We start from the raw sequence: 16,435 nt of genomic DNA, 5'->3' as shown, positions 1-16,435 counted from the left end.
CCATTTTGCTTTGGCCTCAGATGAATTTTTACTTACCACCAATCTGGGTAAAATATACTTTGTTTCAGTATTGTGATTTTGGCTTTTTATATCACTAGTGGCTATATTTCACTTATTACTGTTCAGAACAGCAAGAATCGACATCAGCAGTGTTCATTGCTTTGCCTCTACAGAGTTTGACCACCTTTAGTCAATTTTATGGAGCCCTAGCAACATAACGGTGTCCACAAGGAAGAGTGTCCTGGTTACCTTTTCAAGTAATGGATTGATTTAGGAGAACTTCATTAAAACTGTATTGATGAAATGCCAGGCCATGAGCTGTTAATTAAATCTTAGGAAAATTGTAAGAATAATTTTAGCCTTTGAATAAATATATCGGTGTAAACAAAAGAACCAAACAGATTTGGGGCATTCTGAGTTAGGAGGGGCAAGCTAAGTAGACATGGGAAGTGAAGGAGATAGTGTAGAAAGAGCTGCTATTTGTAGGTCTGTCACTATCCAGGAAAGTGTCAGGGTTATGTTGGTGGTGGGGGCAGTGAAACTCCCTATTATCTAGTAGTTGATTAAACCTATTGAGTTGCCTTGATTGTGGTTTCTGTGTGTATGTGTGTGTGTATGTGTGCACATGGTCATGCACATCGGTATATGTTGTTACTGCTTTCCTAGCTTTATCAGTAGAGGTTAATAATAAATTTTCTTACTGACTGACATCATTAACTCAGCCAAGAGTGATTTTTTGTAATCTCTTAATGAGGTTTGTCTTTCTTGACCTCATGAATGGAACAGTTAAAAAAATCCAACTTGAAGATGTTTCATTTAATTCTTTAGCAAATTTATATTATTTATCTATTTTTCCCAAGGCATTGTGTCCAGTGCATGTTTTTCATTCACAGACACAGAAGGAGGGATCACTTTATCACTTGTAAATGGAAGATTAGGTCTACAATTCAATAATCGAACAAAATACTTCACTGTACTATAAGTTCATCTTGCTAATTCCTGAAAGGGTACAGGCATGGTGTAAGATTTAGACATTGCCTGTTAGCACAACAAATAGACCAGTGTACTTGAAAGATTTGGGTTTCAGACCTTCAGGATGGGGTGTAATGCAGGCAAAGATAGGATTTGAGATAGAAAAATGAGTGTAAGCAAACAGAGGAAAGAGAAAATTAAAGAAGACATGCAATTAATTGAATCTCTAAGTTGGCTGAAGCACAGAGATGGGGTAGAACATAGGGAAAAGGTTACAGTGGTGCATTGGAGCTAGACTAGATAGAAGGCCCAACTGTTAGGTTTGCCATGGAGTGAGGGGATTTCTGGGACATGAGATTTTTATTGTTAAAATCAGGATAGTTCAGGGGGTCTGGGTGGCTCAGTGGCTGACTGAGCTGACTCTTGGTTTTGGCTCAGGTCATGATCTTGTTGTCATGAGATTGAGGCCCTAGTTGGGCTCTGCACTGAGTGTGGAGCCTGTTGGAGATTCTCCTCTCCCCTCTGCCTTCTCACTGCCACCCCACCACCATTCCAACTCACATGTGTGCTCTCTCTCTCTCTCTCAGAAAACAAATAAACAAACAAACCAGGATAGCCACAGGCAATGTGGAATGGTCACTATAACTGTAGAACGAGCTAAGATGCAAGCTGAAGAGAATGTATTTCCTTTGGTAGGAAATGGCGAGCCATTTATGGGGAGCAAGGATGCAGGCTGTCCTTTGGGAGGAGATGTCTGAGGTGGGGAGACCAGTCCCCCTGGGTAGTGTACCAGCTGAATGTAACATTGCTCTGACTAAAATGGTAGAAAGAGTGGTGAAAGGGAAGAGACATGAGGTACCATTTACAGGCTGTAGTCAGGCAGATCTGGGACCAGGAGAGAAAGATGATACTAAAGCTTGGCACCTGGCTAAGAGTGTTAATCGCACAAAGAGGAGCACAGAAGGGAAAAAGGAAGAGATGGGTTGTGCGTGGGCAAGAGGCTTGTTTGGTGTGGGCCAAACATCCAGGCACCAGTGGCCGGTAGGAAGCACGCATTTGGAAGTGCCAAGCCACTGCTTGGAAGAGGGCTTTGTTAATTTATTCCTGATGCACTTCTTTGTTCTTTCATTCATTTAACAAATGGCTTATTGTGGTTGTCATCGGGAATACAGTCATGAACACGATGCAGTTCCTTGTCCTCAAGCTACTCATAGTCTATTCGGAGGGCCAGCAATTATTAGACACTCTGTCTTACACACACTCGGTTCAGGATTTCCTACTCCCAACACAGTCACTGAGGCACATGAGGAAATGTAAGTTAATGTGTGCACAGGATAGAGTCTGTGTACAGCCTTCCCTTACACTTGTGCCCTTGGATGACCCAAGAAGAGAGGTATGGGGACTCTCTGTTGTGCGTAGGTACCTCTCCTGCAGGGCTGATAGGGAAGGACAGAGGGAGCAGACCGTGGGTTAGAGTGTGTTCAGGCGGCAAACCATTCAGACCAGCAGCAGTGTTGCCTCGGATTGCTGGCCAGTGTGATGTCGTGTGTCAGATGTTGACTCTCCAGGAAAGGAGAGGTGAGGTGAGCTGCCAATAGGAGGGAGGCTGGCAGGAAAGCATGACACAGAGGAGGTGACCAGAGGGTCATCACTGATACTGAACTGCACAGAGTTAATACTTGAAGACTTAGGAGTGGATGAAATGGACAGAAGATGAGGAAAAACGAGGAAAAAAAAAAAAAGACGAAGGACAGAAAGTGACATTTTATCTGATCGTTGGGCAAAACGATGCATTTGTTTCAGGAATTCTTGAGAAACCTCTAGAGAAAAAGGCTGGTCGGATCTATGGTCCAGGAGGAAATAAAAAATTAGTTTATTTCATCGACGACATGAATATGCCCGAAGTGGACCCCTATGGCACAGTGCAGCCCCATACTCTGATTCGGCAGCACGTCGATTACGGACACTGGTAAGCGATTCTCTGTGTCTTCTTCTCTACTGAAATCTAATTATTGTTATTGTGGATGAATGCCGAAGAATGAAACTACCCCAATTTCTTCTGAGGAGGAGGAGCATTTTCTGGGATAACTTTTAGGTTTCGTTTTACATCCCCCTTTCATCATCATAAATGCTGTAGGTTCCGTTTGTATCTTCGGAAGAATTGGATTGAAAAGTGTCTTAGATATATTACTGTCTAGTTGAAGCATTAAACTCTCAGATATGTTAACTCGCGCTAAATTACTTCAGACACCTAGCCTTATTCTGTGGGATGTAGCTGTTGGGTAATGTCTGGGCCTTGCAGTGTGTCCATCCCTGCCGTTAAGTAGAGGGAGAGCCCCCAGCCTTGCTGTGGATATTGCTCACCAGAAATAGTCACGTGGGAATCAGTAAGCAGGAACAGTAGGTATTGACTCAGTTCCTTATGTTGATTCGGGCATCAGAAGAGCTATGTAGCCTTCCATTTTCTAAGCTTTAGTTTTCGTGTCTCTGAGTTGAGGCTAACACGCCCAGCATCACAGAGAGATTATAAAAATCAAGGGAGACAGTTTGTGAGGAAGTCCTTCATAAACTGGGGGATTTTGTTGTGTTGTCATCTTCAGGTTTTGGACTTAAGGTTCTGTTTCCGGGTTTTCAGGTATGATAGACAGAAGGTGATGCTTAAGGAAATCCACAGCTGTCAGTACATCGCCTGCATGAATCTGATGGTGGGCAGTTCCACGATCAATCCTCGACTACAGGTAGGATGTGGAGTCCTGCTTTCGCCCACATAGGCCCTGAGTAAAACCTCAAACATTATAGATTGTGATTCTTGAAGCTTTTCGTACAAACTAGGGCTCCTACTGGACTTTTGTTGGAAGCTTTTTTTTTTTTAATTATTTTTTTAAGAGCAGGTACAGGTTTACAAACTGTTTCAGCAGTTTTAGTTGAAAGGACTGCAAAGAGTTCCCTTAATACCTTCTCACCCTCCTCCCACCTCACTTTACCCTATTATGAGCATATTGCATTAGTGTCCTGCATTTATTACAGTTGATGAACCAATATAAATTCATTATTATTAACCAAAGTCCAAAGTTTACATTAGAGCTCATTCTTTGTGTTGTGTCTTCTGTGGATTTTGGCGAATACATAATGCCAGGTATCCACCATGAAAATACCATACAGAATAGTTTCACTGTACTAAAAATCTCCTGTGCTCCACCTAATCATCCATCCCCCCACTCCTGAATCCCTGTCAACCAGCTGATCCTTTTATTGTCTCCATAGTTTCACCTTTTCCAGAATGTCACACATTTGAAATCCCACAGTATGTGGCCTTTTCAGATTGGCTTCTTGGACTTAGCTTAAATACACATTTAAGGTTTTGCCATGTCTTTTCATGGCTTGATAACTCTTTTTTTTTTTTTTTAACCACTATGTAATATTCATTGTATTGGTGTACCAGTTTGTTTATCCATTCACCTATTGAAGGATGCCTTGGTTATTTCCACATCTTGGAATTATGAATAAAGCTGATAAAAATATTAATGTGCATGTTTTATGTGTACATATAAGCTTTTAATAATAATAACCCCCACCAACTATAACACACAAAAAACAACAGTATACAACAGTAAGTGTTGGTTAAACCCTTATCTGGAATCAGCTGGGGGTCGGCTGGGTGACTCTATCAGCGAATCTATGGTAGCTTTGACTAAAGTGATAGGGACAGGGTGGCTCAGTTTCATGTGTCTTTCATCCGTTAATAGGCTTGTACAGTCCATGGCAAAGGTAGGGCCTTAAGAGAGCAAGTGGAAACACAGAGGCTTCTGACAATGACTGGCACAGTGTCATTTCCGCCTCACTCTGTTAGCTCAATCGAGTCCTATAGCCAGGCACAGAGTCAGAGAAAGGTACCACAGTGACATGGCAGGGGGCATGGAATACAGGAAGGGTTAAAAAAAAAAAAAGCCTTTTTTTGCAATCTAATGGTTCCATTATAATCCCTATTATATGTAACTCTTACATTTCTTTTGTTTTGTTTTTCAGAGACATTTCACTGTGTTTGCATTCAACTTTCCATCCTTGGATACGCTGCAAACCATCTATAGCCAAATTCTTAACTTCCACTTTCAGCAGCAAGCCTTTGGTCCATCACTTCTCAGGAGTGGCCCCTCTTTGATACAGGCAACAATCACGTTCCATCAGATGATGACACATAGCTTTTTACCCACAGCTGTTAAATTCCACTACGTCTTTAATCTGAGAGACTTATCAAACGTCTTCCAGGTACCTTGGTGGCTCTGGGTTATGCATCTTGGGTGGAGGAATGATTTTGGTAAGATTAATGGTGTTCAGTTACGGAACTTAGTTCAAGGTGATGCTGTGTACTGTTGTGTGTATTCTTGGGTGTTACACCATAAACTTCTCTGTAAAGTCTATATGGCAGGTTTATTCTCATTTTACCGATGGGACTCGTGGATTCTCTCAAGTGCAGAGACTTAGCTGCAGAAGCAAGGGTAGAAGTCTGACTCCCTGTTCTCTGTATTCCATATAAATATCTGAGTGCCTCATTTTGGGCCAAGTGAGGAGGATCATTTGTTATTTATTCATATTTATACGATATGATTTTTAAACATACATCAAGAGAAACGTCACAATTTCTTACACCATTGGATTATTTTTACTTGACCTTGACACCTATTGGCTTACCTGGTAAAAGGACAGTGTTTCTGTATTTGGTTTGTAAGGAAATTCCAAAGAGGGAATTGAAACCGGAATTTAAAAAAAAAAAAAAAAATCAACTGGTGTGCTCTACCCTCCACAGAAAAAGCAGTTAGAGGGTTATTTATGGCCTGAAGTTCTTTTGTGAGAGGAGTAGTGGAGAATTTCAGGAGGCTTTATCTTTGGTGATTTTTGCTTCTTTATATTTTTATAACCCTCTTTTCTAAATCACTCTGCAAATGCCCTATAACCATAACACTGTGTCAGACAACAGATTCCTGAGACCAAGCTTCCACTCGTTCTCATCGCTGTATTTTTAGCACCTGCTGGAGTGACTGTGCTCAATACAGTGTTGTTTAAAAGCTGATTTTTTTAAAAATTATTTATTTATTAGAGAGCATGAGAGAGGAGGCAGGGGAGGGGCAGAGGGAGAGGGTGAGAGAAAATCTCAAGTAGATGGCATACTGAGCACAGAGGTGGACACGGGTCTCGATCTCATGGCCCTGAGATCGTGACCTGAGCCGAAATCAAGAGTCAGACGCTTAACTGACTGAGCCACCTAGGGGCACCAAAGCTGATTTTTAATCTTAGGGAAAAACAGGAAGGAAAGCCATAGGTGACACGGGATGAGAGGCTTGCTCACCGCTATGTCCAGTCTGTCAGCTACACCTCATGCCACCAAACAGTTGTTGAAGCTTTGTAACTACTTGCCTCCAACTCTCTGTGTCTCTTCGAAGTCCAGAGCCAGCTGACTCTTTCCCGAAGGATTGGGTCTATGAATCCAAGATACTGAAGGGTAGTATTGAAGGGAGGGGGGGCAGTCAAAATGTTTTAGGGCTAGTTCCAGATCTACCCACAAAGTGTGATTTCAGACAATTTACTTTTGGTCTCATATTCTTCATCTGCTAAATGGAAGGGTTAGATTAACAGATATCAAAGGATTTTAGGATAAAAAGGAATGTTGATCCTGTGACATTCATGTTAGCTCTTTGTCCTTTGGGAAACTTCATCTGTTGGGAGACATAAACACAAGCCCTCAGACGAGCTATTTATTTCCTGGGCTGGCTTGTAAAATACAGTCTTAACCTATATTCTGAAACTGGGTATAATGATATTCGGGTTTTTAAGATGTTACTTCTCAGAGAGTAAAACTACTATTATAATAATTCTACTTACGGTAATTCTTCTAACTTAATAAATTGCTGAATTTAGTATACAGTTAAAATGTTAAAGGAAAATACTATTGTAGAATGTCACCAGTTTCCGAATTTTTAATTGTTCCCGTTCTTGCCTTGTAGGGCATTTTATTTGCTTCTCCTGAATGTTTAAAATGTCCAAATGATTTAATCCGCCTGTGGCTTCACGAGTCTTCTCGTGTTTATGGAGACAAACTGGTAGACCCAAAGGATTGTGATTTGTTTCAGAAAAAAATGCTGGAAACTGCCTGTAAATATTTTGAAGTAAGTGTGTGGGATGTCCAAGGTCACTCTTTGCTCTGGCACTAATCAGCGTTGGGGCAGAGTCAGCTAAGGATGTGAACAAATTGGGCACGTGCTTACCTTGCTGGAACAGCCATGATTCCAGAATATACTCGGGTCTGTCCTGGGGAACATTCTGCCCAGCGACTCACAGACTGACCTGCAGGTTCTGCCTGTGGTGGGCCACTGTGCTTCCAGATGGCTCATTCTGGATGGCTGACGTGAGCAGATTGTTCTCTCCCTCCTCCTGCAGGGTGTAGACAGTCACGTGCTATTTCAAAAGCCCCTCATCTATTGCCACTTTGCTCACGGCGGCCAAGATCCGTGCTACCTGCCGGTGAGGGACTGGGAGGTGCTGAAGACCGTCCTCACGGAAGCCTTAGCCAACTACAATGAACTGAATGCTGCCATGCACCTGGTCTTATTTGAAGACGCCATGCAGCATGTGTGAGTTGACCAGTCACGATTCTTTCTCTCAGAGTAAAAATGGCGAGGTCTCCACAGTCATTGTGCTTCTGTGCAGCATACTCAGTACTCCAAGCTCGCAGCTCCTGTCTCTTGTTTGCCATACAGTATAAAACTGCAAGTGTCTAAGTTACATCCTAATCTTAATCATGTCTGAGGCCAGTACACTACTTTCTGAAGCATCGTCACAGCCATAATTTCATTTTATTTCACTGTAGCCCTGATAGGTAAGAAGATTGAGAAAGAGAAAGGCGTGGGACTCATTCAAAGCCGTAAGGTTCCTAACTGACAGAAACAAGATGAATGGAAATTGCTGGTCATTGATGAAACATGTTTACTGAGTGCCTACTGAGTGCTAAACGGGAACAGTGGCAGCCGATTTACTTCTGGTACAAATTAGTGAAGGAAGGGGGCATGTTTTCTTGGCAGATAATTAGACAGATGCCGCTGTCCTGATGTAGAGCTTGGCTGACAAGGCTCTGGCTCACCTCCTAGACTGGGTGCCTCGTGCAGTGCACAGATAATGCAACCATCCATCGCTCCCTTGCCGTCAGACATTGTTCTAGGTACTGAGGATACAGCAGCAAACAAGATAGTCTAGTCCTTATTCTAGTTGAGCTTACATTTTAGTGATGCTGATGAACTTTTATAAAGACATAAGCAAGCAAGGTGGCAGGAAGTGATGTGTCATGCTGAGAAATAGATCGATTCCGAGAAATAAATATGTGCAGTCCCATAAAAGGCCTGGGTATCTCTATGAGGAGGTGACATTTAAGGTAAGATCAAATGGTAAGCAGGAGCGAAGCCTGGAAAGACCTGGAGGAAGAACATTCTAGGCAGGGGCATATTTCATGGGGCCCCAAGGCTGAATGTTCAAAAACAGAAAAGGGGTCGTCATGGCTGCAGAATGGAGAAAAAGTGGAGAGAGCAATATTCGACAAGTATGGAGACGCCCGAACGGGTCTTACTGACACAGGGTATTTCCCTATAACCAGAGGAAGGAGTTTCCGTTTTACTCTAAGTGCAGTGAGAAGTTTTTCAACAGATTTTAGCATGGGAATGACGTCATTTGTGGAAGAGTCCAAGCAGCCGGCCCTTGCTGCACCTGTGCGGGCCGTTGGAAGCACTGTCATGTCCGGCACTGCTCCCCTCATCATGATTTGTCACTGGCTCTGTTAGTTTGCTAACGTTGTACTGAAATACCACATACGGGTGGTTTAGAAAAACAGGTACTTATGGTCGCACAGTGGAGGCAAGAAATCTGAAAGAGACGTGACAGAGCCATGCTCCCTCTGCAGATGCTGGGAAGGATCTGTTCCAGAATTCTCTGCGAGCTTCTGGTGGTTCCTTGGCTTGTGGCGGCTTACCTCCAGCCCTCACATGGCCTTCTCCCACTCTGTGTGCCTGCGTCCAAATTTCTCCGTTTTAGAAGGACACCAGTTATCGTGGATAAGGGGCCCACCTTACTGCAGAATGATACTGTCTTGTCTTAACCAATTACTTCCTCAGCGACCCTATTTCCCGATAAGCTTTTATGCAGAGGTAGTAGGGGTTAGGACTTTCATATATGAATTGGGGGGGTTGCCATTCAGTAAGTAACGCTGGACTTTCCAACAAGGGATATTTGGGCAAAGATTAAAATAAGGAAGTCATGGTTAAAAATGAGTCAAGAAAGAAGGAAGTATGGGAAGAAGGAAATTCAAAGAGACACCCCAAAAAGGCAGGTTTCAGTTTTCACGAGTGGCGAAGAAAAACTTGGCAGACCTCCCCATCATGAGTTATTATAAGCATGTGAAGTATTGATTGATTCATCGGTCCCTTTGCAGCTTCCGTCCTCTGATGGCACACACTGGTGGTAGGTAAAGTCTATGACTGCGCTGCTAATTGAAGTATTAGTGTTGCAGTTCCTGCTTGGCTTAGGACACTGACTGTGAATGGGAATCATGGGGCAGGTGAGAGAGACGGCCCATTGCCACCGAGAGCGAGAGTCTTCTCCCCGATCATTCATCGGGGGCTTCTCAGTGGCTTTCAAGAGGAAGGCTGTTGCTTTGATCCGGGATTGTGAGCTCACAACTGATTTACTCAGGGTTAGAGATGATCTCAGAACGCATCCTCAAGGCCTCCTAGGAAGGAACTTTATTGCTTCGAGAATCTGGTGAGGTCCAAACCTCAAAGCATACATTTAAACAAAAGGAAAACTCAGCTTTGTAACTTGGGGTTTCATTTGCCTCAGAGTAATTTCATGGCTTTCCCAAGGTGGTTTTGTTGTATGGTCATGTGAAGTCAACCTCATGGACCTGCCTGAGCCTCTTACGATGACCCGTCTCTTTAGTTATTGACGGTTTGCAGCTGATATGTGCTTGGCCTGGTATAAGTGACCGCAGCCTTGCTTTTCCATGAAGTGCTTTGGTAAAAAATCATCTAGGTGCATCAGTCAAGGCCGGAAGCTTACATTCATTTGAGAAAAGCAACCTAGAACTAACATGATGGTGTCTCATTTGTTGCATTTGGGTATCCGTATCCTTATATTTCAGTTTCTTTCTTTTCTCAGTATTTATAACATAATTATGACCTATTTCTTCATTCAAGATGATAAGGCCAACTTATTCCGAACTGTAAAATGTAGCAATAATATCAGTAGCTCAATCATTCAGAATCTCTTCCACAATATAGAACAAGGGATTAGTTGGCCTTGCTGGATTCTGAAGGTTTCAGTAAATCTCCTGAAAAGTTTCATAAATTTTCTAGAATGCTCGAGGACAGACAAAGCTTTGTTGCAAAGGAAGTAAGAATCCTAGAGGCAAGTGTTGAATCTGCATGAAGTAAATCACATTGAGATGTTTGTTGGCCTAAACAAATCCAGTCTTTGCAAAATAATTCTACAGCACAAGTTTCTGGCATGAAGTCATTCTCCCTTTGATGTTTGGTGCACATGGCTGCTGGTGTAAAATTGGGGTCTTTCTTGCTAGTCAAGAAAACTTGAAGCCTTGCAGAAAGGCCTTGTATATGGACAGTAAGGAAGCAGTGAGAGTCCCGGATGTGATCTCCACAGGGACACTTGGTTGGGCATCCAGTGTGAGGGGCCTCTTTTTCTGACGGGGAAGCAGATGAACAGAGGCTAAAGGTGTAAAATGAAAATTCAGATTTCGTGTCTAGCCGCTTTTCTAAAACATGAAACAGACACCGTTCCTAGGCCCGGCAGTCTTCTGCCATGGTGTGCTGTCTCTGAGCAGGTGTCGCATCAGCCGAATCCTTCGGACCCCTCAGGGTCACGCGCTCTTGGTTGGCGTGGGCGGCAGCGGCAAGCAGAGCCTGTCCCGGCTGGCAGCTTACATCTGCAGCCTCGAGGTCTTCCAGATCGCCCTGACGGAAGGCTTCGCAATCCAGGAACTTCGGGTGAGTGAGAGTGGGAGGCAGCCCGTCTGCCCCCCTGCCTGGCACATAAAGCCTGAGCCGGCCGCGTGCCCACATCGGCTCTGACTCCCAGGTTTGGCCAAGGCTTCCCCAACCAAGAGGGGGAAGACTTTGTGGGGATTTAGTTATATTTGTCTGTTTCTCCTTCATGGTGAATTGAGTAATCATAAAATTTGTTTAAGCGTTTATAGCTATATAAACCTATAAGCCTGCAGACCCAACTCAGAAAATATTTTATTAAATACTTGCTTACAACACGGGGCACCTAGGTGGTGCAGTCAGTTGGGCATCTGACTCTTGGTTTCAGCTCAGGCTATGATCTCGGGGTTGTGGGATCGAGCCCCACATTGGGCTCTGTGCTCAGCGTGGAGTCTGCTTGGGTTTCTCTCTCCTTCTCCCTCTGCCCCACCTCCCTGTGTGCGCTCTCTCTCTCTCTCTCTCGAATGAATAAATCTTTTGAAAAATAGTTTACATGCTTGCTCACAACAAACATGGCTTTTCCTTTGTACTGACCACACCTGCTGTTCAACACCGTTAGTACTCCTGTACGTTGGAGGGGAAGTAAAAGATACTGCCTTTACAAGTCCACTTTGGGTGAATCATGAAAATAAAATGTGGTGAGAATACATTCAAGAAACCCCCGTGTGCTTTTAAAAGTTGGCTTTTTCATCACAACAGTACTTAAAAATAATATTCAGAGTTTGTGGCAAGTGAAATGTGGGTGTAATGCAGCCATTTCAACCCAAAAAAGAAAACAAATCCCATGCTTTCAAAATTATTAAACAAAGCTAAATAAATAACCAAACAAAAACTGTTTTCAATGAAATAGTTGTTGAAATGAGCGGAATCTTCCTTTTACTGCATTGCTTGGCAAGGGCATCACCAAATTCATTTCAGTCTATTCGGAGGGAGGTGTCCACCAGCCGCCGGTTGTCATCCCTATGGTCCATTAAGCCAGGAACATGGCGCTCATCATTAAATGCCAGGAAAGGAGGTGATGTCATGCTGTTTGCCCCCATGTGGGATCACTGAGAGGGAAGAAGGTGTGAATGGGGAAAGCTCTCAAATTATAGTTACTGAGTTCTTCCCAGCCCTCACACACATACTCCCCACGTCACGTCAGCATTTTAACAGCGCATGAATGATGGCCTCCTTTCCTTACAGGTAGATCTTGCCAATTTGTACATCAGAACTGGAGCCAAGAACATGCCCACTGTGTTCCTGCTGACAGATGCCCAGGTTCTAGATGAGAGCTTTCTCGTGCTGATTAATGACTTGCTGGCATCAGGTGATTAAACCAACACATTCCTTGAAAGATGTTCCCCAATGACAAATTATCTGTAGTTGCAGTGAACTTTAAAGAGAGATAATTTGTCTTTGAGATGTTTGCTGGGGCAGTCTTTGGGGAGAAACCTATAAACCTAACTAATTTGAGGTGTATCACTTTCTTAGTCTGCTTACGGATGTGAGGTGCCTTGGAGAAGCCTTCAGTGAAGTAAATGTTATTCCTACACATACGAGCTTAGTGGGTGTGTCTATCAGAGCTTGTCCTCAGTGTGTGGCGTGTCTTGTAAATGCAAAAAAAAAAAACCATTTCTGATTTCAAACTCTTCATCCTTTAAACTGAACTTTGTATGATAGAGCATTGCAAGCACTAAACAGTCCTATCTAAAATTTAAATTGTGACTGTCTTTCAGTAATTCTTCTCATTCCTTTGAGGGCAGGAGAAATCCCGGATCTGTTCAGTGATGAAGATGTAGACAACATAATTTCTGGAATTCGTAATGAAGTTCGTGGTCTAGGCATGGCGGACTCCAGAGAAAATTGTTGGAAATTCTTTCTGGCCAGGGTTCAGCTACAGCTCAAAGTAAGTAACCCTTGTTTACTTGCATAATATTTAAAACCTGCTCTTGGAACTATGACACGGTTCTGTCAGGATTCGTACTATGAGTTTGAATTGCAGCCATTCGTTTTGAAAGGACATTTGCATTTTTACGTGTGCCCACGTTTGGAGTAAACCTTCCTGAAGTTGCCCGTGATGCTGAGCATCTGCAGAACATGGCGCTGAGCAGACAGTGCAGTGCTCGATTGAACTGGACGTGGTCTCTGTCCTGGAGGGGCTGACACTGCTCCAGGAGAGAAGGACCCTCACAAGTAATGATAGTACAGGACTGATGTGCGTAGTGCCGTGGGTTACAGATGAGGGCAGCATCCTTCGCTGCACTGGGCTCTGCTGGAGGAAGCGCTGTGCCATGTGTCGGGCATGGGTTGAAATCCATGGAGAAGCAGTGAGTGGGGGAGGAGCCTTCAGGGAGAGGAAATAGCATTTATGTAAAAGGAAGGTTGGACTGGACAGGACACCTTCAGAGAAACCCTAGGTGGCTCTGGACGACTGGAACACAGGCTTCCTTTGGGGAGAAGGAGGTGGATCAGGCAGGGAAGTAAATTAGGATGAGGTAGGGGGCTGAAAATGACGAAGGGAGGGTTGGCAAGGTTTGAATTACAGAACTGAGGTTTGAATGTCAGAACTTCAAGGCAAGCAATTTAGGTGTATTAACCAGATGCCCTGAGGCTCCCCCGGGAGTTTTTCCCTGCAGATGACTCTGCTTCACTGTGGCTCCTAGAGATATAATGTAACCAAATACTAGCCGCAGTGAAGAGCAAGCACTGTAAGAAATGCCTCCGGACTCATGGCAGGAAGCTCAATTTAAGGCAAAATCCGGCTTCCTGGTGTAGAAATGGTTAGTAACCTAGACAAGTTTCCACTTGGCTGCTACTTCTCGTATCCCTGGTCCGTCAAGCTGGTAACAGGGCCCAGGCAGCAAAAGAGCCTGAACCCCCAGGGAAGGGGGATGGGGGCAGTGCATTAGCTGGGAATATACCTCTCCTTGGAGGTGTGGAGTGTTTGTAAACTGCTCGTCCGCCCTACTCTGTTAAATTCCACATTAATCTTACTGAGCAATTCTGGGCTGATGTTAAATCAGGATTTACGGTTCAGTGGCCCAAAGAGTTTTGTCCCCATCAAAATGTTACTAAGAATATTTTTGCCAGGTCGTACGCAACAAAGCCAGAGATTTCTCCCTGTTCCGTGGCAATACATTTGGATCACATTTTCTTTATGAAATGGAAAAACAAGTTCAATAATAGAATATGAGATGGTAATGTTATAAATCACTGACTATCGAGGTCTGTTCCTCAGAGCAACAGAATCCGCATCACCTAGAAACGTTTTAAAAATGTGGGTTCTCCCCCAGTCCCAGCCCAGACCTCTGGAATCAGAAACATTGCACAGGATGCACAATATATGTTGTAATAAGCTCTCCAGGTAATGCTGAGGCACGCTGAAATTTTGACAACCATTGTTTAAAATAATGCAAGGCTGCCTGGGTGGCTTAATCGGTTAAGCATCAACTCTTGATTCCAGCTCAGGTCATGACCTCAGAGCTGTGAGGTTAAGCCCCATGTGGGCCCTGTGCTGGGGGTGGAGCCTGCTTGAGATTCTCTCTCTCTCCCTCTGCCCCTCCCCACCTGCTCGTTCTCACACACTCTGTCTCTCTGGGGGGAAAAAAAAAAAAAAAGGCTGAAGTAAGTGCCCTTTACATATGTCTTTTATACACACCTTTGCTTGCTTCCATGGGATAAATTCCTAGAAGGGGTATTGCTGGGTCCAATAGTTGCAGCTTAAAATACACCTGCCAGTTCTTTGCCGTGCTTCTTACTCACAGGTAGGGTCTCAGTCCTCTCTTGTTGAATCAGGGTGGGCTTGCGAGCGTAGGACCCCAGGCAGGACGCTGAGGAACTTGGGAGGCTCAGCTCCAAAGGGCCTGCTTTTCCACTGACTTGCACGTGACTTTTTTTTTTTTTATCAGAGTTCTCTGTATACCAAGCAGTTCGTCTTGCATAATGTGTTGCGTCTATTTTTCCGAATATCATTTGTCTTTTAAATGTACATACAGTACGTATTTGTTTATAACTTGAAGAAGTGTTTTCTTTTTAGATTTGGAGGTGCTTATGAATTCATAGCATAGTTTTTCTCTCCAAGATGATAAAACTCAGTAGCTAGAAGCATTTAGAACTCAACTGGGCAGTAAATAAGAAAATATCGAGAAAACTGAAAGACCCATGCTTTCTCGTCTTTCCCTCCTGCCAGCGCTCTTCCTGGTGCCTCCTGCCTCGTGAGCACCACACGAGAGCGGTGGGGTGTGCATTCACAGGAAGGAGGGGGCAGGCAACCTCGGGGCGCTCTGGGTAGGAAACCAAGGCTTCCCCCAAGACCCTAAGCTGACGTCTTGGAGGCCGTGTGTATCACCTGCCACCTCCACCTACCAGGGAGTTGAAGGAAGTGAATTTTTTATCTTGTCACATGGCCTTTATGAATAAAATTAGAAATGGATTTTGGAATAGCAACAGAATCCATCATTCCAGTATCTTTATGTTTTGTGTTTAAAACTTGACTACATCTGGAATATATTATCATACATGGTAGAGAGTGAGTTGAGAGGTTTCAAGTTATTTTTTTTTCCCAAAACGGTATCTTTTTTTTTTTTTAAGATTTTATTTATTTATTTGACAGAGAGAGACACAGCGAGAGAGGGAACACAAGCAGGGGGAGTGGGAGAGGGAGAAGCAGGCTCCCCGCAGAGCAGGGAGCCCGATGCGGGACTCGATCCCAGGACCCTGGGATCATGACCTGAGCTGAAGGCAGTCGCTTAACCAACTGAGCCACCCAGGCGCCCCATAAAACGGTATCTTTTTAATCTTAAAACCATGTATTCCTTCCTTACTGATTTAGAGTAATACATCTATTATATGTCATATTGGGTCTGTTTCTAGATCCTCTATTTTCTTTTCTTGGTAAGTCTCTGTACTACTGATCCCAGCCTTGTACTGTATAAATTATTACGGTTTTGTTACACATTTTTATATCAAGTATCTCACTGTTCTTGTCTAGTTTTTCTTTGTTCTCACATGCCTACACATCTAGAAAAATATCAATCATTTTTTCAAATTCTAAATACATTCCATTTTAATTTTGATTGAAATTGTGCTGATGGCTTATTTTATATTTGGGAGAATTTAATCTTTATTATATAAAGTTTTTATAGAAGGAATATTTCTTTCATAAGGTTTTCTGATGGTATATTGTTTGTATATAGAGAGCTATTGATTTTTAATTTTATAACCCACTCTGTTTATAACCAGCCTCTCTGGTAGTTTCTATTAGTGGGTTGCTATCACATAGCATGCAGGTAATATTTTGTCTTTTTTAATATTCTATTTATCAGCTTTTCTCTAGGTCTTACGTTGGCTCTATCTTGTCAAGGAAGTTTCTATTAAATTCCTTTTCAGTGTCTGTTGAGATGATTATATGGTTTTGCTCCTTGAACTTACTAATATTCATGCAG

General features: G+C 43.3%; 1 protein-coding gene across 1 annotated transcript in view; it reads left to right on the top strand.

Moving 5' to 3' along the window:
- The window catches only part of DNAH11 (dynein axonemal heavy chain 11), a 339,985-nt gene that overhangs the window by 181,109 nt on the left and 142,441 nt on the right, over positions 1-16,435 (top strand). The window contains 8 exon segments of the mRNA XM_064575180.1: positions 2,776-2,941; positions 3,608-3,710; positions 4,999-5,238; positions 6,972-7,133; positions 7,405-7,598; positions 10,850-11,012; positions 12,195-12,318; positions 12,755-12,897. Of these exon segments, the coding sequence (XP_064431250.1) occupies positions 2,776-2,941; positions 3,608-3,710; positions 4,999-5,238; positions 6,972-7,133; positions 7,405-7,598; positions 10,850-11,012; positions 12,195-12,318; positions 12,755-12,897 (1,295 nt within the window).

The sequence above is a fragment of the Mirounga angustirostris genome, unplaced genomic scaffold (assembly GCF_029215605.1).
Source record: "Mirounga angustirostris isolate CCGP_5_RB_7025 unplaced genomic scaffold, mMirAng1.0.hap1 SCAF_12, whole genome shotgun sequence".
Classification (NCBI taxonomy): Eukaryota; Metazoa; Chordata; class Mammalia; order Carnivora; family Phocidae; genus Mirounga; species Mirounga angustirostris.
The sequence above is the reverse complement of the archived record's forward strand: the minus strand, read 5'-3'. Positions and strand labels throughout refer to the sequence as shown.